Here is a 27,467-nt window from a genome sequence, read left to right as displayed (position 1 = left end):
GGGGGTCCTGGGTCCAGCCGCTCTGGGGGGTGCGGGGGTCCTGGGTCCAGCCGCTCTGGGGGGTGCGGGGGTCCTGGGTCCAGCTGCTCTGGAGGGTGTGGGGGTCCTGGGTCCAGCTGCTCTGGGGGGTGCGGGGGTCCTGGGACCAGCTGCTCTGGGGGGTGCGGGGGTCCTGGGTCCAGCTGCTTTGGGGGGTGCGGGGGTCCTGGGTCCAGCTGCTCTGGGGGGTGCGGGGGTCCTGGGTCCAGCTGCTCTGGGGGGTGCGGGGGTCCTGGGTCCAGCTGCTCTGGGGGGTGCGGGGGTCCTGGGTCCAGCTGCTCTGGAGGGTGCGGGGGTCCTGGGTCCAGCTGCTCTGGAGGGTGCGGGGGTCCTGGGTCCAGCCGCTCTGGAGGGTGCGGGGGTCCTGGGTCCAGCCGCTCTGGAGGGTGCGGGGGTCCTGGGTCCAGCCGCTCTGGGGGGTGCGGGGGTCCTGGGTCCAGCTGCTCTGGAGGGTGTGGGGGTCCTGGGTCCAGCCGCTCTGGGGGGTGCGGGGGTCCTGGGTCCAGCTGCTCTGGAGGGTGTGGGGGTCCTGGGTCCAGCTGCTCTGGGGGGTGCGGGGGTCCTGGGACCAGCTGCTCTGGGGGGTGCGGGGGTCCTGGGTCCAGCTGCTCTGGAGGGTGCGGGGGTCCTGGGTCCAGCCGCTCTGGGGGGTGCGGGGGTCCTGGGTCCAGCTGCTCTGGAGGGTGTGGGGGTCCTGGGTCCAGCTGCTCTGGGGGGTGCGGGGGTCCTGGGACCAGCTGCTCTGGGGGGTGCGGGGGTCCTGGGTCCAGCTGCTCTGGGGGGTGCGGGGGTCCTGGGTCCAGCTGCTCTGGAGGGTTCGGGGGTCCTGGATCCAGCCGCTCTGGAGGGTGCGGGGGTCCTGGGTCCAGCCGCTCTGGAGGGTGCGGGGGTCCTGGGTCCAGCTGCTCTGGGGGGTGCGGGGGTCCTGGGTCCAGCTACTCTGGAGGGTTTGGGGGTCCTGGGTCCAGCTGTTCTGGGGGGTGCGGGGGTCCTGGGTCCAGCTGCTCTGGAGGGTTCGGGGGTCCTGGGTCCAGCTGCTCTGGGGGGTGCGGGGGTCCTGGGTCCAGCCGCTCTGGAGGGTTCGGGGGTCCTGGGTCCAGCTGCTGTGGGGGGTGCGGGGGTCCTGGGTCCAGCTGCTCTGGAGGGTTCGGGGGTCCTGGGTCCAGCTGCTCTGGAGGGTGCGGGGGTCCTGGGTCCAGCCGCTCTGGAGGGTGCGGGGGTCCTGGGTCCAGCCGCTCTGGAGGGTGCGGGGGTCCTGGGTCCAGCTGCTCTGGGGGGTGCGGGGGTCCTGGGTCCAGCTGCTCTGGGGGGTGCGGGGGTCCTGGGTCCAGCTGCTCTGGAGGGTGCGGGGGTCCTGGGTCCAGCCGCTCTGGAGGGTGCGGGGGTCCTGGGTCCAGCCGCTCTGGAGGGTGCGGGGGTCCTGGGTCCAGCTGCTCTGGGGGGTGCGGGGGTCCTGGGTCCAGCTGCTCTGGGGGGTGCGGGGGTCCTGGGTCCAGCTGCTCTAGGGGGTGCGGGGGTCCTGGGTCCAGCCGCTCTGGAGGGTGCGGGGGTCCTGGGTCCAGCTGCTGTGGGGGGTGCGGGGGTCCTGGGTCCAGCTGCTCTGGAGGGTTCGGTGGTCCTGGATCCAGCCACTCTGGAGGGTGCGGGGGTCCTGGGTCCAGCCGCTCTGGAGGGTGCGGGGGTCCTGGGTCCAGCTGCTCTGGGGGGTGCGGGGGTCCTGGGTCCAGCTACTCTGGAGGGTTCGGGGGTCCTGGGTCCAGCTGTTCTGGGGGGTGCGGGGGTCCTGGGTCCAGCTGCTCTGGAGGGTTCGGGGGTCCTGGGTCCAGCTGCTCTGGGGGGTGCGGGGGTCCTGGGTCCAGCCGCTCTGGAGGGTTCGGGGGTCCTGGGTCCAGCTGCTGTGGGGGGTGCGGGGGTCCTGGGTCCAGCTGCTCTGGAGGGTTCGGGGGTCCTGGGTCCAGCTGCTCTGGAGGGTGCGGGGGTCCTGGGTCCAGCCGCTCTGGAGGGTGCGGGGGTCCTGGGTCCAGCCGCTCTGGAGGGTGCGGGGGTCCTGGGTCCAGCTGCTCTGGGGGGTGCGGGGGTCCTGGGTCCAGCTGCTCTGGGGGGTGCGGGGGTCCTGGGTCCAGCTGCTCTGGAGGGTGTGAGGGCCTGAAAAAATTTACTCTACTTTAGACGCAACCGAGCAGTGATTGGCTACTCTGCGCCTTCCGCGGTCACGTGGTAGCGCTGCGCTGTGATTGGCTGCTCCGCTCTTTGCCCGGTCACGTGGGGGAGGTGGGCGGGGCGGACACGTAGTACCAGCAGACGATGGCGGCGGAGCGCGGGACGCGGCATGTGGCGGCGCTGGTCCTGGCCCGGGGCGGCAGTAAGGGGATTCCGCTGAAGAACATCAGGATATTAGCGGGGAGGCCGCTGATTGGCTGGGTGCTGCGGGCGGCCCTGGACAGCGGAGCCTTCCACAGGTAACCATGGCGACGGGGGGCGCCGTCACCATAGAGACCCCCCCACAGTGTGATCCGTCACCATGGAGACACCAACCATTCCCCACCCACAGTGTCACAGCGGAGCCGAATAGGAAATGTAGCGGAGGATGGGAGTCGTGGTGGTCACGTGATGTCACTGGAATTCTTATCATCTGCTGTCTGTCCTCTCTACTCAATTCAAAGGAGCTTTATTGGCAGCCAGGACTAGGAACAAGCGAACAATGGTAAAAATAGGGGGTAAGGGGGAATATGGAGGATATGTCAGGCTCCTACTAGAGGATGGGGACGTGTCCAGGGTGGGGCACAGGGGCCCATGACATATCAGGCTCCTATTAGAGGATGGGGACGTGTCCAGGGTGGGGCACAGGGGCCCATGACATATCAGGCTCCTACTAGAGGATGGGGACATGTCCAGGGTGGGGCACAGGGGCCCATGACATATCAGGCTCCTACTAGAGGATGGGGACATGTCCAGGGTGGGGCACAGGGGCCCATGACATATCAGGCTCCTACTAGAGGATGGGGACATGTCCAGGGTGGGGCACAGGGGCCCATGACATCAGGCTCCTACTAGAGGATGGGGACATGTCCAGGGTGGGGCACAGGGGCCCATGACATATCAGGCTCCTACTAGAGGATGGGGACGTGTCCAGGGTGGGGCACAGGGGTCCATGACATATCAGGCTCCTACTAGAGGATAGGGACATGTCCAGGGTGGGGCACAGGGGTCCATGACATATCAGGCTCCTATTAGAGGATGGGGACCTGTCCAGGGTGGGGCACAAAGGTCCATGACATATCAGGCTCCTACTAGAGGATGGGGACATGTCCAGGGTGGGGCACAGGGGTCCATGACATATCAGGCTCCTATTAGAGGATGGGGACCTGTCCAGGGTGGGGCACAGGGGCCCATGACATACCAGGCTCCTACTAGAGGATGGGGACCTGTCCAGGGTGGGGCACAGGGGCCCATGACATACCAGGCTCCTACTAGAGGATGGGGACGTGTCCAGGGTGGGGCACAGGGGTCCATGACATATTAGGCTCCTATTAGAGGATGGGGACCTGTCCAGGGTGGGGCACAGGGGTCCATGACATATCAGGCTCCTATTAGAGGATGGGGACCTGTCCAGGGTGGGGCACAGGGGCCCATGACATACCAGGCTCCTACTAGAGGATAGGGATATGTCCAGGGTGGGGCACAGGGGTCCATGACATATCAGGCTCCTATTAGAGGATGGGGACCTGTCCAGGGTGGGGCACAGGGGCCCATGACATACCAGGCTCCTACTAGAGGATGGGGACCTGTCCAGGGTGGGGCACAGGGGCCCATGACATACCAGGCTCCTACTAGAGGATGGGGACCTGTCCAGGGTGGGGCACAGGGGCCCATGACATACCAGGCTCCTACTAGAGGATGGGGACGTGTCCAGGGTGGGGCACAGGGGTCCATGACATATCAGGCTCCTATTAGAGGATGGGGACCTGTCCAGGGTGGGGCACAGGGGTCCATGACATATCAGGCTCCTATTAGAGGATAGGGATATGGTCCAGGGTGGGGCACAGGGGCCCATGACATATCAGGCTCCTATTAGAGGATGGGGACCTGTCCAGGGTGGGGCACAGGGGCCCATGACATACCAGGCTCCTATTAGAGGATGGGGACGTGTCCAGGGTGGGGCACAGGGGCCCATGACATATCAGGCTCCTATTAGAGGATAGGGATATGTCCAGGGTGGGGCACAGGGGCCCATGACATATCAGGCTCCTATTAGAGGATGGAGACCTGTCCAGGGTGGGGCACAGGGGCCCATGACATACCAGGCTCCTATTAGAGGATGGGGACGTGTCCAGGGTGGGGCACAGGGGCCCATGACATATCAGGCTCCTATTAGGATGGGGACATGTCCAGGGTGGGGCACAGGGGTCCATGACATATCAGGCTCCTATTAGAGGATGGGGACCTGTCCAGGGTGGGGCACAGGGGCCCATGACATATCAGGCTCCTACTAGAGGATGGGGACGTGTCCAGGGTGGGGCACAGGGGCCCATGACATACCAGGCTCCTACTAGAGGATGGGGACGTGTCCAGGGTGGGGCACAGGGGTCCATGACATATCAGGCTCCTATTAGAGGATGGGGATATGTCCAGGGTGGGGCACAGGGGTCCATGACATATCAGGCTCCTATTAGAGGATGGGGATATGTCCAGGGTGGGGCACAGGGGTCCATGACATATCAGGCTCCTATTAGAGGATGGGGATATGTCCAGGGTGGGGCACAGGGGCCCATGACATCAGGCTCCTACTAGAGGATGGGGACATGTCCGGGGTGGGGCACAGGGGTCCATGACATACCAGGCTCCTATTAGAGCAGGGGTCCCCAACTCCAGTCCTCAAGGCCCACCAACAGGTCATGTTTTCAGGATTTCCTTAGTCTTGCCCAGGTGATAATTGCATCACCTGTGCAATACAAAGGAAATCCTGAAAACATGATCTGTTTGTGGGCCTTGAGGACTGGAGTTGGGGAACACTGTATTAGAGGATAGGGACATGTCCAGGGTGGGGCACAGGGGCCCATGACATCAGGCTCCTACTAGAGGATGGGGACATGTCCAGGGTGGGGCACAGGGGTCCATGACATATCAGGCTCCTGGGGCTCTCTCTCTCACTCCATTCTGTTGCTCTCTTCTCTCTCTCCCCATTCTGTCACACTGTTCTCTCCCCGTTCCGTTGCTCTCTTCTCTCTCCCTCTCCCCGTTCCGTCGCTCTCTTCTCTCCCCCCGTTCCGTCGCTCTCTTCTCTCTCCCCGTTCCGTCGCTCTCTTCTCTCTCCCCGTTCCGTCGCTCTCTTCTCTCTCCCCGTTCCGTCGCTCTCTTCTCTCTCCCCGTTCCGTTGCTCTCTTCTCTCTCCCCGTTCCGTTGCTCTCTTCTCTCCCTCTCCCCGTTCCGTTGCTCTCTTCTCTCTCCCTGTTCCGTCGCTCTCTTCTCTCCCCGTTCCGTTGCTCTCTTCTCTCTCCCTCCCCCCGTTCCGTTGCTCTCTTCCCTCCCCCCGTTCCGTTGCTCTCTTCTCTCTCCCCGTTCCGTTGCTCTCTTCTCTCTCCCCGTTCCGTCGCTCTCTTCTCTCTCCCCGTTCCGTTGCTCTCTTCTCTCTCCCTCTCCCCGTTCCGTTGCTCTCTTCTCTCTCCCTGTTCCGTCGCTCTCTTCTCTCCCCGTTCCGTTGCTCTCTTCTCTCTCCCTCCCCCCGTTCCGTTGCTCTCTTCCCTCCCCCCGTTCCGTTGCTCTCTTCTCTCTCCCCGTTCCGTTGCTCTCTTCTCTCTCCCCGTTCCGTCGCTCTCTTCTCTCTCCCCGTTCCGTTGCTCTCTTCTCTCTCCCTCTCCCCGTTCCGTCGCTCTCTTCTGTCTCGCTCCATTCTGTCCCTCTTCTCTCTCCCTCTGCCCGTTCCGTCGCTCTCTTTTCTCTCCCCGTTCCGTCGTCGCTCTCCCGTTCCGTTGCTCTTTTCGCTCTCTTCTCTCTCCCTGTTCCGTTGCTCTTCTCTCCCTCTCCCCATTTCATCTCTCTTCTTTCTCGTTCCGTTCCGTCCCTGTCTTCTCTCTCACCCCCCGGATTTCTGGGTTTTCACAATTTTCCTTTTCTTCCAGTGTCTGGGTTTCTACAGACAGCGATGAGATTGAGAAGGTGGCGCTGGATTACGGGGCGCAGGTTCATCGGAGGAGCGCGGAGGTGTCTAAGGACACAACCTCCTCCCTGGAGACCATCCAGGAGTTTGTGCAGCATCACCCAGGTCAGAGGTCAGCGGCGCCCGGCGGGGTGACTGCGGACCTCCGGGAACTGCCACCGTTTAGTAACGAGCGGAGGCTTCCCATTTCCCGTCCCTTTGTTTCCCGCTCTGGCAGTGTCCCCCAACATGTGCGCTGTACGCCTGGCTCGGTCTCTCACCCTCTTCTCTTTCGCAGAGGTGGACGTTGTGGGGAATATGCAGGCCACCTCTCCGTGCCTCCACCCCGGAGACCTCATCAATGTGGTGGATATGATCTGCACTCAGGGCTACGAATCCGTTGTCTCAGTCGTCCGCCATCACCGTTTCCGGTGGCGAGAAGTGAAGGCGCCAGGTGAGCAGGCAGGAAAGTCGTGATTGCAATGGAATAGAACTAAGCAACAGCGCGTGTGAAAAAGACTTAGGTGTAGTAATAGATCACAGACTGCACAGGAGTCAGCAGTGTGATGCAGCAGCAAAAAGGGCAAATACAGTTCTGGGATGTATTAAGTAAGAGAAGCACAGAGTCTAGATCACGTGAAGTCATTATCCCCCTCCACTCCTCCTCGGTCAGGTCTCATCTGGAATACTGGGCCCAGTTCTGGACTCCACATTATATAAAAGACATTGAGAATCTGGACCAAGTTCAGAGAGGAGCGACCAGGATGGTGAGCGGACTGCAAAGTATGTCCTACGAGGAATGGTTACAGGATCTGGGAATGTTTAGCTGCAAAAAAGAAGGATAAAGGGGAGACTTAATAGCTGTCTACAAATATCTGAGGGTCTGTCACAGTGTAGAGGGAGCATCATTATTCTCATCTACACATGGAAACACGAGAAGCAATGGGAGGAAACTGAAAGGAGAAGATACAGATTAGATATTAGGAGGCTGACAGTGAGGGTGATCAATAAGTGGAACAGGCGACCACGAGAGGTGGTGAGTTCTGCTACAATGGAAGTCTTCAGAGGCTGGACAGACATCTGTCTGAGATGGTGTAGTGCCTCCTTCATTGAGCGGGGGGTTGGACACGAGGACCCCGGGGTCCCTTCCAACTCTAACAATCTCACCCGCTACTTATAGGAGTTGGTGTGCATGGCAGCTGAACTACAAGTCCCAGTGTTCTTACCAGTGACCCTGATCATATTCCACCAGGTGAGTCCACGGTACCGGAGAACCTGAACCAGGAGCACCGGCCGCATCGCCAGGACTGGAGGGGGGAGCTCTGCGAGAACGGATCCCTCTACTTTGCCACCAAGGAGCTGATCGTCCGCGGTATCCCACTGGTGCGTGGTTCCCTCCCTGGACGCATCTTGTAGACGTGTGGTTCCCATCCCCTGCGGCCCCTCTTGCCGGCCTGTTGTTCCCCTCCCTCTCTGTAGTATCGCTGTGACCCCTGTACCCGGTGGGTGATAGCGCGGTGGTGCTGTTGGCGATGTTTTGACGTGTTGTTTCTTTGCAGGGCGGGAGGGTCGCGTACTACGAGATGAAGCCGGAGCACAGCGTAGACATCGACATCGAACTGGACTGGCCCATTGCAGAGCAAAGGGTTAAAAGGTGAGATGAGACCGCAAAGGCAGGCTCCCCCCATCACGGAATATATTGCTGGGGACACCGCCTCCTGTAACATGGCGGCTGCCCCTGCTTGTGACGTAAGGTAACACTTCACCATGTGTCGCTCCCCAGGTACGGCTATTTCGGTAAGGCGGCGCCCACCGTGGTGAAGCTGCTGATCTGTAACATCGATGGCTGCCTCACTGACGGCCGCGTCTACCTCAGCCAGGAGCAGGAGATGATCTCCTACAGTCTGCGGGATCTGGACGGGATCCGGAAACTGCTGGATCGCGGAGTCACAGTGAGTGAGGGGCTTGTTCGGGGGGATTAGCTCAGAACTGGAGACCTCAAGCTCCAATGTTATCAGCCCTGGTGCTGCTGCTCTGCTCCAAATATCAGGAATCTGAGCGAAGGCCGGTAGTGGCGGGTCCAAACCAGCAGGACCCCCAAGTCCTATGTTATGTTGGAAGCAGCGAAGGGTGGGATCCCTCCGACTGACTGGGCGGACCCTCGCTCCTCCGACTGACTGGGCGGACCCTCGCTCCTCCGACTGACTGGGCAGACCCTCGCTCCTCCGACTGACTGGGCAGACCCTCGCTCTTCCGACTGACTGGGCTGACCAACTGTTACAATAATGTAAAAATGACATATTGTAAATTTAGTTCTAGAAGGTACCATGGCACAGACACACGCTGCTGATTCGACCACCCTTTCTCCCCCACTGCATTCTCTGATACAAAAACAAAGCCCTATGGCAGGCACTCTGTGTAACTTGATACCAATGTGTAGCAATCCCCACTGAGCAGTTTATACCTACACTGCAAATACCAGACTCTGTGAAAACTACTCATTCCCTCCTCCCGCATAATACCAGCCAAAACTGGTATAGCCACTTCCAAACTGCATGAGCTTCTATTACATAGTTACATAGTTACATAGTTATTGAGGTTGAAGGAAGACTTTAAGTCCATCTAGTTCAACCCATAGCCTAACCTAACATGCCCTAACATTGTTCTATTAAAGTGATATATAGGGGCATCGATCCGGGCTAGAGATATAAGAATTATATATTCCGGATGTCCATCGATAGATCTATAACCCACTGAAACCTCTGGCAGCTATACGCAAAGCGTGGATTTCTCGGTAATCGGTTCAGGTAATTACTTAGTGTGTACACTTAAAAGAATCCCCATGATGTGGGGCACATTCTGATCATCGTGTCTTTCGTATACGAGATTCATGCAGCGAGCTAGGCATAAATAAAGTTTTCATAAATCTAAAGGGGAGGTTTCAGCCTCTTAAGTGATGTCACCACAGGGGAAGTGCCTGGGTTTTGGGCTGTGAGATAACTTTAGGACAGGAGTCTTCAGGGTCTTCTTTTCCGGGGTCCAGCTGCTCTATAGATATGACATGCATCTTGATGTGTCTCCTGAGCATATGGGCAAAAGGAGATGAAATGATCTGAACGCTATGTAAGTGTTTTTTCAACTTTAATCCCATTTTATTTGTAAATGTATTGTACATATGATAATTGTCTCCTTTTATAATATCGATTTATACCTTGTAAACACTGCCTACCTTTTTTTGTGAGTAAAATATACAATTTATTAGCTTGTCTCTCCTTGTTCTATAACGAACTGTCACATCCTCTGAGGTGAATGACGCTACTGATTGTGTTAGCTCCAGACCCGTTAATACTTGGAAAATCGGAGCTGGTGGCAGCGTACTTTGTCCTGTGCAATTGGGCATCTTTGCAGCAACCGGCGGCTTTGATAATTATTGTTCCTGCCTGTGTGGTTATATCGCCCTTGCTGCAGCGTGCCCAGTAGCCAGTGCATAGCAGGCAGTCTTTCTGGCGACTAATTATAAAGTAAATAAATAAATATGAGGCGATGCCTCAGCCAGCTCACCGATTCGCTTCACAGGTGCACGGAACCTGTCCTGACCCAACGTGTCTTCAATCCAATGTGTGAAAAAAGTTAGCAGTTCCTGCTCCTTTTGGCGACTAATTACCCTAGGTGCAGTACCCTGACTGACCTGAGGGTAAGGGGGGCGCCAGAGAGCTGCAAGTTCCAAATCCCCTTCAGAAGGAACCATGGGCAACCAAACAACCCCGATTCGTGACAAATTGGTGTGAGTGGTGGGGATGATAATGGTATTTCCCCGTGAACGGTGACATATCGGTAGGATCCCTGACATATCCGGTGGGATTCGTGACACCAATGCTCTTCCGACTTACTAGGCTGACCCTTGCTCCTCCGACTGACTGGGCTGACCTTTGCTCCCCCAACTGACTGGGCTGACCTTTGCTCCTCCGACTGGGCTGACCCTTGCTCCTCCGTCTGACGGGGATGACCCTTGCTCCTCCGGCTGACTGGGCTCACCCTTGCTCCTCCGGCTGACTGGGCTGACCCTTGCTGCTCTGGCTGACTGGGCTGACCAACGCTGCTCCGGCTGACTGGGCTGACCAACGCTCCTCCGACTGACTGGGCTGACCAACGCTCCTCCGGCTGACTGGGCTGACCAACGCTCCTCCGGCTGACTGGGCTGACCAACGCTCCTCCGGCTGACTGGGCTGACCAACGCTCCTCCGGCTGACTGGGCTGACCAACGCTCCTCCGGCTGACTGGGCTGACCAACGCTCCTCCGGCTGACTGGGCTGACCAACGCTCCTCCGGCTGACTGGGCTGACCAGCGCTCCTCCGGCTGACTGGGCTGACCAACGCTCCTCCGGCTGACTGGGCTGACTGTTATGACCCCAATGGCAGAGGGTCTCAGAAATAATTACTAAGTCTGCAAACACAAAAAACCAGCTCATAGGGCAGTGGTAACTGAGCTGACCATATATCTAATCCTAGCACCACAAATAGCAGCAGCCGGGGAACGTGCCTACGTTGGTTCTAGACGTCTCGCGCCAGCCGGAGAACTAACTAACCCTAGAAGGGAAAAGAAAGACCTTTCTTGCCTCCAGAGAAAAGACCCCAAAAGTTGGATACAAGCCCCCAACAAATAATAACGGTGAGGTAAGAGGAAAAGACAAACGTAAGAATGAGCTAGGTATTTAGCAAAGAGAGGCCCACTAGCTAATAGCAGAATATAGTAAGATGACTTATACGGTCAGCAAAAACCCTATCAAAATATCCACGCTGGATATTCAAGAACCCCCGAACCGTCTAACGGCCCGGGGGGAGAACACCAGCCCCCTAGAGCTTCCAGCAAAGTCAGGAATCACATTTAGTACAAGCTGGACAAAATTAAGAGCAAAGCAAATAACCAAAAAAACAAAGAAGCAGGACTTAGCTTAATTTAGCACGAACCAAGACCAGCAGACAGGAGCAAACAGAAAGGATCTGATTACAACGATGCCAGGCACTGGACTAAGGATCCAGGAAGCTTATATAGCAACACCCCTGGACTAACGACCCAGGTGGGTGCCAAACTGAGGAAAGACAATCCCAGAGTAATATCACAAGTAACCACAAGAGGGAGCCAAAAAGTCTAATTCACAACAGTACCCCCCCCTTAAGGAGGGGTCACCGAACCCTCACCAAGACCACCAGGGCGATCAGGATGAGCAGCGTGAAAGGCACGAACTAAATCGGCCGCATGCACATCAGAAGCAACCACCCAGGAATTATCCTCCTGACCATAGCCCTTCCACTTGACCAGATACTGAAGCCTCCGTCTGGAGAGACGAGAATCCAAGATCTTCTCCACCACGTACTCCAACTCGCCCTCAACCAACACCGGAGCAGGAGGCTCAACAGAAGGAACCACAGGTACAACGTACCGCCAAAGACCTATGGAACACGTTGTGAATGGCAAACGACACCGGAAGATCCAAGCGAAAGGACACGGGATTAAGGATTTCCAATATCTTGTAAGGACCGATGAAGTGAGGCTTAAATTTAGGAGAGGAGACCTTCATAGGAACAAATCGAGAAGACAGCCATACCAAATCCCCAACACGAAGTCGGGGACCCACACCGCGGCGGCGGTTGGCAAAACGCTGAGCCTTCTCCTGTGACAACTTTAAGTTGTCCACCACATGATTCCAGATCTGCTGCAACCTATCCACCACAGAATCTACCCCAGGACAGTCAGAAGGCTCCACATGTCCCGAGGAAAAACGAGGATGGAAACCAGAGTTGCAGAAAAATGGCGAAACCAAAGTAGCGGAACTAGCCCGATTATTAAGGGCAAACTCAGCCAACGGCAAGAAGGTCACCCAATCATCCTGATCTGCTGAAACAAAACACCTCAAATAAGCCTCCAAAGTCTGATTAGTTCGCTCCGTTTGTCCATTAGTCTGAGGATGAAAGGCAGACGAAAACGACAACTCAATGCCCATCCTAGCACAAAAGGATCGCCAGAACCTGGAAACAAACTGGGATCCTCTGTCAGACACGATATTCTCAGGAATGCCGTGTAAACGAACCACATTCTGAAAGAACACAGGAACCAGATCGGAAGAGGAAGGCAGCTTAGGCAAAGATACCAAATGGACCATTTTAGAAAAGCGATCACATGCCACCCAGATGACAGACATGCCCTGAGACACCGGGAGATCTGAAATGAAATCCATGGAAATGTGTGTCCAAGGCCTCTTCGGGACAGGCAAGGGCAAGAGCAACCCGCTGGCACGAGAACAGCAAGGCTTAGCTCGAGCACAAGTCCCACAGGACTGCACAAATGACCGCACATCCCGTGACAAGGAAGGCCACCAAAAGGACCTAGCCACCAGATCTCTGGTGCCAAAAATTCCCGGATGCCCTGCCAACACCGAGGAATGAACCTCGGAAATGACTCTGCTGGTCCACTTATCAGGAACAAACAGTCTGTCAGGTGGACAAGAGTCAGGTCTACCAGCCTGAAATCTCTGCAAAACACGTTGCAAATCAGGAGAAATGGCCGACAAGATAACTCCCTCTTTAAGAATACCAACTGGTTCTGCGACTCCAGGAGAGTCAGGCACAAAGCTCCTTGAAAGAGCATCAGCCTTCACATTCTTTGAACCTGGTAAATACGAGACCACAAAGTCAAAACGGGAGAAAAACAATGACCAGCGGGCCTGTCTAGGATTCAGGCGTTTAGCAGACTCGAGATACATCAAATTTTTGTGATCAGTTAAGACCACCACACGATGCTTAGCACCCTCGAGCCAATGACGCCACTCCTCAAATGCCCACTTCATGGCTAACAACTCCCGATTGCCAACATCATAATTCCGCTCAGCAGGCGAAAACTTCCTAGAGAAGAAAGCACATGGTCTCATTACCGAGCAACCAGGGCCTCTCTGCGACAAAACGGCCCCTGCCCCAATCTCAGAAGCATCCACTTCGACCTGAAAGGGAAGTGAGACATCAGGCTGGCACAAAACAGGCGCCGAAGTAAACCGGCGCTTCAACTCTTGGAACGCCTCCACGGCTGCAGGAGCCCAGTTAGCAACATCAGAACCTTTCTTGGTCATATCCGTCAAAGGTTTAACAACGCTAGAAAAATTAGCGATAAAACGACGGTAGAAGTTAGCAAAACCCAAGAACTTCTGAAGACTCTTAACTGACGTGGGTTGAGTCCAATCATGAATAGCTCGGACCTTGACTGGGTCCATCTCCACAGCAGAAGGGGAAAAAATAAACCCCAAAAAGGAAACCTTCTGCACTCCAAAGAGACACTTTGAGCCCTTAACAAACAAAGTGTTATCACGCAAAACCTGAAACACCATCCTGACCTACTTTACATGAGAATCCCAATCATCAGAAAAATCCAGAATATCATCCAGATAAACAATCATAAATTTATCCAGATACTTCCGGAAAATATCATGCATAAAGGACTGAAACACTGAAGGAGCATTAGAGAGCCCGAAAGGCATCACCAAGTACTCAAAATGACCTTCGGGCGTATTAAATGCTGTCTTCCATTCATCTCCTTGCTTAATGCGCACAAGGTTGTACGCACCACGAAGATCTATCTTGGTGAACCACTTGGCACCTTTAATCCGGGCAAACAAGTCCGACAACAGAGGCAGAGGATACTGAAATTTAACAGTGATTTTATTCAGAAGCCGATAGTCAATACAAGGTCTCAAAGATCCGTCCTTCTTGGCCACAAAAAAGAATCCCGCACCAAGAGGGGAAGAGGATGGACGGATATGCCCCTTCTCCAGAGACTCCTTGATATACGAACGCATTGCGGTATGCTCAGGTACAGACAGATTAAATAGTCTTCCCTTAGGAAATTTGCTACCTGGAATCAAATCTATAGCGCAGTCACAGTCCCTATGAGGAGGAAGAGCACTGGACCTGGACTCGCTGAACACATCCTGATAATCAGACAAATACTCAGGAACTTCCGAAGGAGTAGAGGAAGCAATAGACACCGGCGGGGAATCACCATGAATTCCCTGACAGCCCCAACTTGACACAGACATTGCCTTCCAATCCAAGACTGGATTATGGGTCTGTAACCATGGCAAACCCAAAACGACCAAATCATGCATTTTATGCAGAACAAGAAAACGAATCACCTCCCGATGTTCAGGAGTCATGCACATGGTAACCTGTGTCCAAAACTGTGGCTTATTTTCCGCCAATGGCGTAGCATCAATACCTCTAAGAGGAATAGGATTTACCAACGGTTCAAGAACAAAACCACAGCGCTTGGCAAATGACAGATCCATAAGACTCAGGGCAGCACCTGAATCCACAAACGCCATAACAGGGTAAGAAGACAATGAGCAAATTAAAGTCACAGACAAAATAAATTTAGGTTGCAAATTACCAATGGCGACAGGACTAACCACCTTTGTTAAGCGTTTAGAGCATGCTGATATAACATGTGTAGAATCACCACAGTAAAAACACAACCCATTCTGACGTCTATGATTTTTCCGCTCATTTCTAGTCTGAATTCTATCACATTGCATTAAATCAGGTGTTTGTTCAGACAACACCACCAGAGGATTAGCGGTTTTGCGCTCCCGCAAACGCCGGTCAATTTGAATAGCCAGGGCCATAGAATCATTCAGACTTGTAGCAATGGGGAAACCCACCATCACATTCTTAATGGCTTCAGAAAGGCCATTTCTGAAATTTGCGGCCAGAGCACACTCATTCCACTGAGTAAGCACGGACCATTTCCGAAATTTTTGGCAATACACTTCAGCTTCATCCTGGCCCTGAGAGATAGCCAGCAAAGCTTTTTCTGCCTAAATTTCAAGATTGGGTTCCTCGTAAAGCAATCCGAGCGCCAGAAAAAACGCATCAATATTTGCCAATGCCGGATCTCCTGGCGCTAGCGAGAAAGCCCAATCCTGAGGGTCGCCCCGCAAGAAAGAGATAACAATTTTAACTTGCTGAGCTAAGTCTCCAGACGAACGGGGTCTCAGAGATAGAAACAATTTACAATTATTCCTAAAATTCCTAAACTTAAATCGGTCTCCAGAAAACAGTTCAGGAATAGGTATTTTAGGTTCAGACATTGGACTACTGGTAAAAAAATCTTGTATGCCCTGCACACGAGCAGCAAGCTGGTCTACACTTGTAATCAAGGTCTGGACATTCATGTCTGCAGCAAGCACAAGCCACTCAGAGGTAAAGGGGAGGAAGAGAGCAAAAAAAAAAAAAAAACTCAGAATTTCCTTTCTTATTATCCCACTTCTGCAATGCATTAAACATTCAATGTTGGGCCTGGCATACTGTTATGACCCCAATGGCAGAGGGTCTCAGAAATAATTACTAAGTCTGCAAACACAAAAAACCAGCTCATAGGGCAGTGGTAACTGAGCTGACCATATATCTAATCCTAGCACCACAAATAGCAGCCGGGGAACGTGCCTACGTTGGTTCTAGACGTCTCGCGCCAGCCGGAGAACTAACTAACCCTAGAAGGGAAAAGAAAGACCTTTCTTGCCTCCAGAGAAAAGACCCCAAAAGTTGGATACAAGCCCCCAACAAATAACGGTGAGGTAAGAGGAAAAGACAAACGTAAGAATGAGCTAGGTATTTAGCAAAGAGAGGCCCACTAGCTAATAGCAGAATATAGTAAGATGACTTATACGGTCAGCAAAAACCCTATCAAAATATCCACGCTGGATATTCAAGAACCCCCGAACCGTCTAACGGCCCGGGGGGAGAACACCAGCCCCCTAGAGCTTCCAGCAAAGTCAGGAATCACATTTAGTACAAGCTGGACAAAATTAAGAGCAAAGCAAATAACCAAAAAAACAAAGAAGCAGGACTTAGCTTAATTTAGCACGAACCAAGACCAGCAGACAGGAGCAAACAGAAAGGATCTGATTACAACGATGCCAGGCACTGGACTAAGGATCCAGGAAGCTTATATAGCAACACCCCTGGACTAACGACCCAGGTGGGTGCCAAACTGAGGAAAGACAATCCCAGAGTAATATCACAAGTAACCACAAGAGGGAGCCAAAAAGTAATTCACAACAGCTGACCAACGCTCCTCCGGCTGACTGGGCTGACCAACGCTCCTCCGGCTGACTGGGCTGACCAACGCTCCTCCGGCTGACTGGGCTGACCAACGCTCCTCCGGCTGACTGGGCTGACCAACGCTCCTCCGGCTGACTGGGCTGACCAACGCTCCTCCGGCTGACTGGGCTGACCAACGCTCCTCCGGCTGACTGGGCTGACCAACGCTCCTCCGGCTGACTGGGCTGACCAACGCTCCTCCGGCTGACTGGGCTGACCAACGCTCCTCCAGCTGACTGGGCTGACCAACGCTCCTCCGGCTGACTGGGCTGACCAACGCTCCTCCGGCTGACTGGGCTGATGTTTTACCTGCTCACGTTTTAATCTGCAGCTCGCTCATTAACATACATGTTAGTCACAGCTGAGGACAGTTTTTGAGTTAAACAAGATGAGTTTTCTTTTCTAGACTAACATTCTAGTACATGAAAACATCCCAATAATAAGAATAAATCATAACGTAATCATCCATACATCACCGCATATTGTGGCATCACTCCGAGATCGGGGACTTCAAGACGATCGCAGCAGGAGGAACCAGGAAAACGCTCTTAGCACGTCTGCTTGACCTCAAATGAAGTCCCGATTCCTTCCGGAAAGTCCCTTGTATCCATGTTATGTAGCTAAATGTAACTGATAACGTTGGCGCAATCGCGGTACAACCATCTAGAATATTCTGGCGGGTGATCACCTCATGTGAGCAGTTACTTTGTTTTTTGAGGATCTTAAGCTCATGTGTAACGAGTAATCCGAGCTAGTGTCATCTGGATTATTCTCCTTCTGCAGCCATAGTTTGTCCTATAATAACCTCGTACTGTAAAGAAGAAACCATATTTATCACTATATGCATCTGGATCCCGATCTATTACGTCCATACAATCAGTCTGGTCCCATTTGTATCACAACCGGTCCTCGAGAACACCCCCAATCTCCAGGAAATCGATTCCATCCCTCCGTTGATTCAATAAATCGTTCTTGAGTCAGTGGGTCCCTGGAGTCCGTGCTTCACTTAGCGGAATGCCCCAACACACGATCCAAGGATTCCAAATACCGGCAGCTTTCGGTTCTAGAGTAATATCTAAACAGCATTATTCCGGCAAATAACATTTTTCTTGAGGGACGTATTCCCACTTTTCTACTCCTGGTCTCATTATAAGAAAAGTTCTACGTTTTCCTACCGCAATAACTTCAGTGGGAGATGGCGGTCCTCGAGGATTCTGGACCCAAATTGTAGCTCCTACATTAGCAGAGTCCAAACCTTTATCCCCGTGAGTTCAGTGGGGGCAGTCAATAGTAATTGGGCCATTCGTTGTCCCCTTATTAAAGGCTCATTGCCGAGATTGATCATGATAACTTTCATTTCCCCTTGGAAATCTGAATCTATTACCCTCCCCCACCTCTACTGCTCCCTATATAGCAAAGCTAGGTCTGGTAGCAATTTGACCAGAATGCCCTGCAGGACTTTGACTTCCTAAACTTGTTGAGCTTGTACTTTCCTGGCACCATCACTACTGCTTCTATAGCATATAATCCGGGAGCAGGACGATAAGGAGCCTGTGCTTCCTCATGTAACTTCCAGTATCTCATGTCTGCTCAGATTAGGTGTCGGCGTTCTCATGAGTGGTGTCATGGAGTCAGTAATGAGCCTGTTGTTAATTATCTGAAGAGCTACCGCTCCTTCACCTTTTGTGGCCCTCTCTGAAAAGTACCATTTCCATTTGATAACACTCTGTTCCTGAGCATGTCCAGTTCTGTTGGATTTTGGGGTTTGACATAACCCACCGCATAATAGGTGTCCGTGGTCTCTTCAGTACCTCATGATTTAAAGTTACCCCCGAAGCCCAGTAACATGCTGACAATTGTTGCTCCAGAGGAGTGTATTTTCCTCCAGCATCGGGTGATTTCCAGTTCCAGGAGCCTGAGGGCACTCTTTTTTTGCCCTGTTTTTGCCACAAAGACCAATCGGCATATTGATGTTTCCCGGATACATGTCATTCCACCTCTCCTTCTTTTACGGCCCATAGATCTACAGCTTGGTGAATGGCCTCTTTTACCATTTCAAACGCAGTTTGTTTTCCTCCTCCCAAGTAAATTCATATTTTTCCTGAGTTCCCTTGTACAGAGGGGCCAAAAGTTGTCCAAGATGAGGGATATGTTGTCTCCAAAAACCAAACAAGCCAATATACGATTGGGTCTCCTGTTTTGACTTAGGAATGGGAAGCCTCAACATTTTCCCTGTGACCCTTGTTCCACTGGATCCCCAGGAACTTCACTGTTTGTGACGGTCCTTGAACCTTGTTGTCATTTATTTCCCATCCTTTGTTTCTCGTATGAAGCGACAACTTGTCTAATTGCCCCTTAACACATTTCTCATCTGGTCCTTGTATCATTATAGCATCGATACAATGAGAGAACTGCATTTGTTTTGAAAGATCAAAGTCATCCAGATGTTGGGCCACCGGCCGGTGACAGATACTTGGACTATGAATCCACCTCGTGGGAGTCTAGTAAATGTATTCTGCCTTCCCAGCCGCGTAAATGCAAATCAATCTTGGGCTTTTTCTTCTATTGGTATTGTAAAGAAAGCATTGGCCAAATCAATGGCAGCGTACCAAGTTCCATCATGGCTCTGAGTGTTCTCCACAATTGTGGTTGTATCTGGTCCTGCTGCCGGTAAGGGAGGGTATGTTTATTCAGGTCCCTATAATCTACGGTCGTTCTCCATGATCCATCACTCTTTTTCACTGGCCAAACAATGTTATTCCATGCTGTGGTTGTAGGTCGCATTACTCCTACTTCCACTAGTTCTTTTCTTGTTTCTCCAATTTCCTTATGTTCTCCAGGAATACGATATTGTTTCATCGCTACCATCTTAGTGGCTGGAGGAACAAGTACTGGAGGTATTTTTACTTTGCCTACTGTCACGGACCCCAAAAGCATATTTTCCTTCTCCCAAATGTAAAGTCATTCCCTTGAGTATATCGATGCCAATGATATCTCTGGTATTGGAGCAACCAGCATGGTATATTTTCTTAAGGGTAGATTTCCTATTTTTGACGTAACTCAAGTTTGAACTCCTTCGGTCACTCTTCCTCCTAATCCTGATATTTGGATTCGAGGTCCTTTAAATTTCTTAGTATTTCCGTAAATTATGGTAGCCTCCGCGCCCATGTCTATTAAGGCTGGGACCCTTTGGACATTGCCCCCCTTCCAATGGATAGACAGTTGGATGTAGGGTCTTTCATCCCTTGTTATCCATGTGGGGGCTTGGCTGGCTACCTATGCTGAGGAATCAGAGTCGCCTTTAATCCTCCTTTGGAGGGGCAGAGGAAATCCCCTCTTGCACTTTTGTAGCCACCATCGTAGCCATTTCTTCCCAAGGATATATCTTCTGAAAATCCTCCCATTCAAGAGTTTTTGGTATTGATGGTTCCTGACTCTCCTCTTTCTTACTCTTGTCCTTTTTAAAACCACTTGTCTTCTCCTTTTCCTTTGTCACCTTCTGATTTGAAAGTACTTTTTGTTCATACAGTTTCCACAATACGGCAGTATCTTTGCCGTCTATGGACTCTTTAATAGTGCCTGGGACATATCTTTTCGAGAAACTCCTGGGGTTTCCATCCGTATCCTGATTGTGTTTCCAATTTGGATTATGGGGAGTTTTGGGATTTGATGGGCGCGATGTCCCACTGGTTTTATCCCATTCTCCCAACTCTCAGCTTGTCCAGTTGAGGCTAAAAGTAATGTCATTATATCGGTCTTGTAGGCGGGGTGTTGCTTTTATTGTCCTGTTTCAGACACTCGCTGAAAGGACAGAGTCTTGGTAGTCTTCCATCATCGTTCCTGAGGATCGCATTGCTTCCTCCTTAATCTTTCCATACCGTCCCTTAAGGTGAACCACGGTTTTTTGATTTATTGATAGGTCTGATTCACTGGGATATTAATCCAAAAATCCTGCAACCACCACCCAAAATAAATTTTTGCATCTGTATTCCTTGATGATCTGAAAAATAATTTGTAAAAGATTTTAAAATCACTGGATGTGGAGTAATGGTTAGAAAGCGTAACGCATCACCGGGATCCAATGAGAGGCTAGTGGCGCCACGATCGTAGACTCTTACTCACCAGGCCACATCACTTTCTCCAGGTTTACGTCTGAATCGGGTGAGTATATCAGGAACCTCACCCTGAGAAAACTCTTCAGTGGCGGTACGATACCGGGGGTGCGGGACTGGTTCGTCCGCATATACTGGTTTATCCGCATATACTGGGTGTTTCATTCCGGTCAAACACAGGATTTCAGTCTTCATCAGATACTGTCCCCCTGGACCTTGAACAGGTCGTCTGGTCCATATTCTACCCGTTCAGATCTCCGCTTTATTGGCGGAACTTTTTTTTTTATGAGGGACCTAAAGGTACATCCTGATTTCGGATAGGAATATAGGGATCTTTCGCCCGTGGATCCCAAATATCCCCATCCCATGTATCAGGATCCCATCTCACTGAAGCAGAGGCAACAGATCTCTGCACCTTCTACTTATTTACTTTTCCTTTACTTTTACTGTGGTTTTTCAGCCACATTTTGGTAGTGCTCTAGTTTATCTTTCAATAATTATTGATTGCATCCAGCACAACCTGTTTTCCTCCAGATTCAATTAATGTCTGTTCAGCCTGAGATAAGTTATTCAACAACTGAGAACTGCTCGGTAAGCTGAGGCTAATGCCCAATTGCCTCTCCCCAGCGAAACTGCTTCCCCTGCCTTTATAGGGACGCCCTCGAGGAATTTAACAGCATCGAGGGTTAACTGCATCCCCTGCCTTTATGGGGACGCCCTCGAGGAATTTAACAGCATCGAGGGTTAACTGCATCCCCTGCCTTTATAGGGACGCCCTCGAGGAATTTAACAGCATCGAGGGTTAACTGCATCCCCTGCCTTTATGGGGACGCCCGCGAGTAATTTAACAGCATCGAGGGGTTAACTGAGTCACCTGCCTTTATAGGGACGCCCTCGAGTAATTTTACAGCATCGAGGGGTTAACTGCGTCACCTGCCTTTATAGGGACGCCCTCGAGGAATTTATCAGCATCGAGGGGTTAACTGCGTCATCTGCCTTTATAGGGACGCCCTCAAGGAATATAACAGCATCGAGGGGTTAACTGCGTCACCTGCCTTTATAGGGACGCCCTCGAGTAATTTTACAGCATCGAGGGGTTAACTGCGTCACCTGCCTTTATAGGGACGCCCTCGAGTAATTTAACAGCATCGAGGGGTTAACTGCTTCACCTGCCTTTATAGGGACGCCCTCGAGTAATTTATCAGCATCGAGGGGTTAACTGCGTCACCTGCCTTTATAGGGACGCCCTCGAGTAATTTTACAGCATCAAGGGGTTAACTGCGTCACCTGCCTTTTATAGGGACGCCCTCGAGTAATTTTACAGCATCGAGGGGTTAACTGCGTCACCTGCCTTTATAGGGACGCCCTCGAGTAATTTAACAGCATCGAGGGGTTAACTGCTTCACCTGCCTTTATAGGGACGCCCTCGAGTAATTTATCAGCATCGAGGGGTTAACTGCGTCACCTGCCTTTATAGGGACGCCCTCGAGTAATTTTACAGCATCGAGGGGTTAACTGAGTCACCTGCCTTTTATAGGGACGCCCTCGAGTAATTTAACAGCATCGAGGGGTTAACTGCGTCATCTGCCTTTATAGGGACGCCCTCGAGTAATTTTACAGCATCGAGGGGTTAACTGAGTCACCTGCCTTTTATAGGGACGCCCTCGAGTAATTTAACAGCATCGAGGGGTTAACTGCATCACCTGCCTTTATAGGGACGCCCTCGAGTAATTTTACAGCATCGAGGGGTTAACTGAGTCACCTGCCTTTTATAGGGACGCCCTCGAGGAATTTATCAGCATCGAGGGGTTAACTGCGTCACCTGCCTTTATAGGGACGCCCTCGAGTAATTTTACAGCATCGAGGGGTTAACTGCGTCATCTGCCTTTATAGGGACGCCCTCGAGTAATTTAACAGCATCGAGGGGTTAACTGCGTCATCTGCCTTTATAGGGACGCCCGCGAGTAATTTAACAGCATCGAGGGGTTAACTGCATCACCTGCCTTTATAGGGACGCCCTCGAGTAATTTAACAGCATCGAGGGGTTAACTGCGTCACCTGCCTTTATAGGGACGCCCTCGAGTAATTTAACAGCATCGAGGGGTTAACTGCGTCACCTGCCTTTATAGGGACGCCCTCGAGTAATTTAACAGCATCGAGGGGTTAACTGCGTCACCTGCCTTTATAGGGACGCCCTCGAGTAATTTTACAGCATCGAGGGGTTAACTGCATCACCTGCCTTTATAGGGACGCCCTCGAGTAATTTATCAGCATCGAGGGGTTAACTGCGTCACCTGCCTTTATAGGGACGCCCTCGAGTAATTTTACAGCATCGAGGGGTTAACTGCGTCACCTGCCTTTATAGGGACGCCCTCGAGTAATTTAACAGCATCGAGGGGTTAACTGCGTCACCTGCCTTTATAGGGACGCCCTCGAGTAATTTATCAGCATCGAGGGGTTAACTGCGTCACCTGCCTTTATAGAGACGCCCTCGAGTAATTTTACAGCATCGAGGGGTTCTGAGCCCTTTAGCTTGTCATCTCGTGCCCTAGCTACTCCACTATGCACCAGTTCATGTGTGATTTATATTATACTAGACGGTAGTCCGATTCTAACACATCGGGTATTCTAGAATATGGATGTAGTTTATTTATGAAGATTTCAGAATAATGCAATGAATACACAGGATTCGGCCGGCCGGGCGCGACCAATCAGCGAAGCGTGGTTCAAATCCCGCGCCAATTCGCGGCTGGACTGTGCCTGTCGCTGATTGTTTGCGGCCGGCCGGGCGCAACCAACACGTAGTATATAGCCCAGCCCACGCAGTATATAACAGCCCACACAGTATATAACGCAGCCCACGCAGTATATAACGCAGCCCACGCAGTATATAACACAGCCCACGCAGTATATAACACAGCCCACGCAGTATATAACACAGCCCACACAGTAAATAGCAATGTCGGCACCATATGCCTGTTAAAAAAAGCAATGAAAATTAAAAATAGTTATATACTCGCCTTCCGTTGGCCCCCGGATCCAGCCGAGGTCTTTACCGATGCTCCTCGCAACGCTCCGGTCCCAGTAATGCCTTGCGGCAATAACCCGTGATCATGTAGCGGTCTCACGATACCACCACGTGATGTCGGGTCATTGCCTCAATGCATTCCTGGGAGTGTCGTGAGGAGCCGGAAAGACTGCGGCGGAAGGTGATAATATAATGTTTGTTTTTTTTTATTCTTTTTAACATTCTATGTTTTTACTATTGATGCTGCATAGGCAGCATCAATAGTAAAAAGTGAAGCGGTAAATCCCGCCCCAATATCGCTGATTGGTCGCGCCAGGCCGGCCGCGACCAATCAGTGACCTGGGATTTCCGTTACGGAAGTTACAGACAAACAGACGGAAGTACCCCTTAGCCTATTATATATATAGATGGAGCTTCGCTCCTCCGACCGGCTGGGCGGACCCTCGCTCCTCCCCTCTGATTGTTCCTTTTGTCATTCCCGCCCTCAGGTCCTGCTGATCTCGGAGAGGATGATCGGCCCCTCGCTGATTTCTGCCCTGAAGCTGCCGTGTAAGATCGAGGTGAACGTCACCGACAAGAGGGAAGCTCTCCAGCGATGGACAAGGGAGATGGGACTGTCCCTGAGCGAGACCGCCTACATGGGTGAGAGGAGGAGGGGCTTCTGAAGGGGAGGAGCTGTTGTAAAGGGGAGGGGCTTCTGCTATTAGGAGGAGCTCTTATGAAAGGGGTGGGGCTTCTGTAATGAGGGATGAGTACTCATCATGGGGAGGGGCTTCCATACCTTTTTGTATTGTAGCTCTCCACCTGGTAAAGGACTACAACCCCCAGCATGCTCTGACAATCAAAGCTGAATTTTATCCAGCGATTTTCTGAATTGGTGATAAAAAAAAAGAATCCAAAATATCATTACTGTAATGCTCTTTTTGGGCTTCCTTCAGTGCATGCTGGGAGTTGTAGTGTGAAAGGCAGAGAACTTACCCGCAGTAGCACTCGCCCGTTTCCCTTTCCGCGTGGTGACGCTCGCCGGTTTTCCTCTCCGCGCGGTGACGCTCGCCTATTTCACTCTCCGCGCGGTGACGCTCACTTGTTTCCCTTGCCTTGTAGTAACACTCTCCCCTTTCCCTCTCCCCACAGTCACACTCACGCGTGTCTCTCGCCCCGCAGTCACGCTTGTTTCTTTCCCCCTGCGGTGATGCTGGAGGCTTCTTTCCCCCCGCACTGACACTTGCCCATGTCCTTTGTAGTAACGCTCGCCCGTGTCCCTCGCCCCGCAGTCACACCTGCCTCTTTCTCCACGCTGTGACGCTCGCCTGCCTCCCCCCTTCCCCCGCAGTGACCCTCGCCCGTGTCTCTCGCCCCGCGGTCACGCTTGTTTCTTTCCCCCTGCGGTGATGCTCGCAGCTTCTTTCCCCCCTCAGTGACGCTTGCCCATGTCCTTTGTAGTAACGCTCGCCCGTGTCCCTCGCCCCGCAGTCACACCTGCCTCTTTCTCCACACTGTGACGCTCGCCTGCCTCCCCCCTTCCCCCGCAGTGACCCTCGTCCGTGTCTCTCGCCCCGCGGTCACGCTTGTTTCTTTCCCCCTGCGGTGATGCTCGCAGCTTCTTTCCCCCCTCAGTGACGCTTGCCCATGTCCTTTGTAGTAACGCTCGCCCGTGTCCCTCGTCCCGCAGTCACACCTGCCTCTTTCTCCACGCTGTGACGCTCGCCTGCCTCCCCCCTTCCCTCGTAGTGACCCTCGCCCGTGTCCCTCGTCCCGCAGTCACACCTGCCTCTTTCTCCACGCTGTGACGCTCGCCTGCCTCCCCCCTTCCCTCGTAGTGACCCTCGCCCGTGTCCCTCGCCCCGCAGTCACACCTGCCTCTTTCTCCACACTGTGGTGCTCGCCTGCCTCCCCCCTTCCCTCGTAGTGACCCTCTCTCGTGTCCCTCGTCCCGCAGTCACACCTGCCTCTTTCTCCACGCAGTGACCCTCGCCCGTTTCCCTTGCCCTGTAGTAACTCTCATTTCCCTCTCTCCACAGTCACGCTGTCCCCTTTCCCTCTCCCACAGTCACGCTCACCTGTGTCCCTCGCCCCGCAGTCACGCTTGTTTCTTTCCCCCTGCGGTGATGCTCGCAGCTTCTATCCCCCCTCAATGACGCTTGCCCATGTCCTTTGTAGTAACGCTCGCCCGTGTCCCTCGTCCCGCAGTCACACCTGCCTCTTTCTCCACGCTGTGACGCTCGCCTGCCTCCCCCCTTCCCTCGTAGTGACCCTCGTCCGTGTCCCTCGCCCCGCAGTCACGCTTGTTTCTTTCCCCCTGCGGTGATGCTCGCAGCTTCTATCCCCCCTCAATGACGCTTGCCCATGTCCTTTGTAGTAACGCTCGCCCGTGTCCCTCGTCCCGCAGTCACACCTGCCTCTTTCTCCACGCTGTGACGCTCGCCTGCCTCCCCCCTTCCCTCGTAGTGACCCTCGCCCGTGTCCCTCGTCCCGCAGTCACACCTGCCTCTTTCTCCACGCTGTGACGCTCGCCTGCCTCCCCCCTTCCCTCGTAGTGACCCTCGCCCGTGTCCCTCGTCCCGCAGTCACACCTGCCTCTTTCTCCACGCTGTGACGCTCGCCTGCCTCCCCCCTTCCCTCGTAGTGACCCTCGCCCGTGTCCCTCGTCCCGCAGTCACACCTGCCTCTTTCTCCACGCTGTGACGCTCGCCTGCCTCCCCCCTTCCCCCGCAGTGACCCTCGTCCGTGTCTCTCGCCCCGCAGTCACGCTTGTTTCTTTCCCCCTGCGGTTATACTCGCAGCTTCTTTCCCCCCGCAGTGACGCTTGCCCATGTCCTTTGTAGTAACGCTCGCCCGTGTCCCTCGTCCCGCAGTCACACCTGCCTCTTTCTCCACGCTGTGACGCTCGCCTGCCTCCCCCCTTCCCTCGCAGTGACCCTCGTCCGTGTCCCTCGCCCCGTAGTAACACTCGCCCGTTTCTGTCCCCGGCAGGATGGAATGACTCAGATGTGGAGTGCCTCACGCTCGCCGGCACTAGTGCGGTCCCAGCAGACGCATCGACCGCTGCCAAGATGACGGACAGCTTCTCCTGCACACAGGGCGGGGGGTCCGGCGCAGTCCAGGAGTTCGCTGAACACATCCTCACCCTGATGGAGAGCCGGTGATGCCGGTGACCCGCTCTGAGAGGGGGAGACGTCCGGGAATCGCCGGCCCTCGCCCTGCTATGTTTCCATTTTCAGTGCTGCCTGCAATCATGGACACTTTCCTTGTGGTGGGTGCAGCTGTGGACAGATTGTGATGGCGTCCCGGCTCATGGGGTCTGTTTTATGAATCAGAAAAATGACACTTTTCTTTCTTTTATGTAAATTTTATCTGATAGGAATGAAGGATGCTGAGGGTTGTAGTCACTGGTCCTGTGGCTCAGCCAGGAATTGTTTACAGCCCTCGGGGGGCTTCTGATAATTTATTCTTTACAGTGCAGAATTTATATATATTAATAAATAACGTGGTATGCAAATTGCCTCTTCAGAGAAAAAGGACTTGAACTCTATAGCGCCACCTATTGGAAGTAGCGATCCTACAAGTCACAATCAACCCTCTAACGAGCCGTGCAATATGACTTAGGATAAGAGCCAAATCAGTATCTCAATTCGCAGACTCGGTGTTTCGGGCTGTTGGCCCTCGTCAGTGCGAAGCATGAGAACTGATTTGGCTAGGTGAGAGGCTCTGGGCTGGGGTCTAAGGGGCAACGTTTCTCCTTATGGAGAGTGACATACCATCTCTGGCTTGTCAAGGTAAGGAGGCTTATTCGCCGTGCAATGCTCCTCTGGGAAATATAATATACAAATTGCCTCTTCAGAGAAAAAGAGGATTTAAACTCTATAGCGCCACCTGTTGGAAGTAGCGATGAACCCTTTAACGAGTTATGCAATATGACAACGTGGTGACATTGTGCTGTGTTACTGTATGTAATACGTCCGGACCCCTGACATCTACCCTCAACCATGAAACCCATGGGTTACAG

The 27,467-nt window shown here is 53.0% G+C and overlaps 1 protein-coding gene across 2 annotated transcripts; it reads left to right on the top strand.

Annotated features, from left to right (window-relative positions):
- The first annotated feature begins 2,300 nt into the window (after nucleotides 1-2,300).
- On the top strand, nucleotides 2,301-26,960 carry LOC143777144 (N-acylneuraminate cytidylyltransferase-like). Of its 2 annotated transcripts, XM_077267221.1 has the most exons (9): nucleotides 2,301-2,498; nucleotides 2,591-2,743; nucleotides 6,159-6,301; nucleotides 6,474-6,629; nucleotides 7,428-7,558; nucleotides 7,735-7,829; nucleotides 7,959-8,127; nucleotides 23,950-24,103; nucleotides 26,435-26,960. In XM_077267221.1, the coding sequence occupies exons 1-9, from the start codon at nucleotides 2,344-2,346 to the stop codon at nucleotides 26,605-26,607; spliced, it is 1,329 nt and encodes a 442-aa protein (XP_077123336.1). In that variant the 5' UTR covers nucleotides 2,301-2,343; the 3' UTR covers nucleotides 26,608-26,960. The 2 variants fall into 2 exon arrangements, with proteins under 2 accessions (XP_077123336.1, XP_077123337.1); XM_077267222.1 differs by lacking the exon at nucleotides 2,591-2,743 and having other exon boundaries at nucleotides 2,304-2,498.
- Nucleotides 26,961-27,467: the final 507 nt, after the last annotated feature.

This window comes from Ranitomeya variabilis, chromosome 5, assembly GCF_051348905.1.
Source record: "Ranitomeya variabilis isolate aRanVar5 chromosome 5, aRanVar5.hap1, whole genome shotgun sequence".
In the NCBI taxonomy this organism is placed as follows: Eukaryota; Metazoa; Chordata; class Amphibia; order Anura; family Dendrobatidae; genus Ranitomeya; species Ranitomeya variabilis.
Note: the sequence above shows the minus strand (reverse complement) of the source record. Positions and strands in the feature narration are given on the sequence as shown.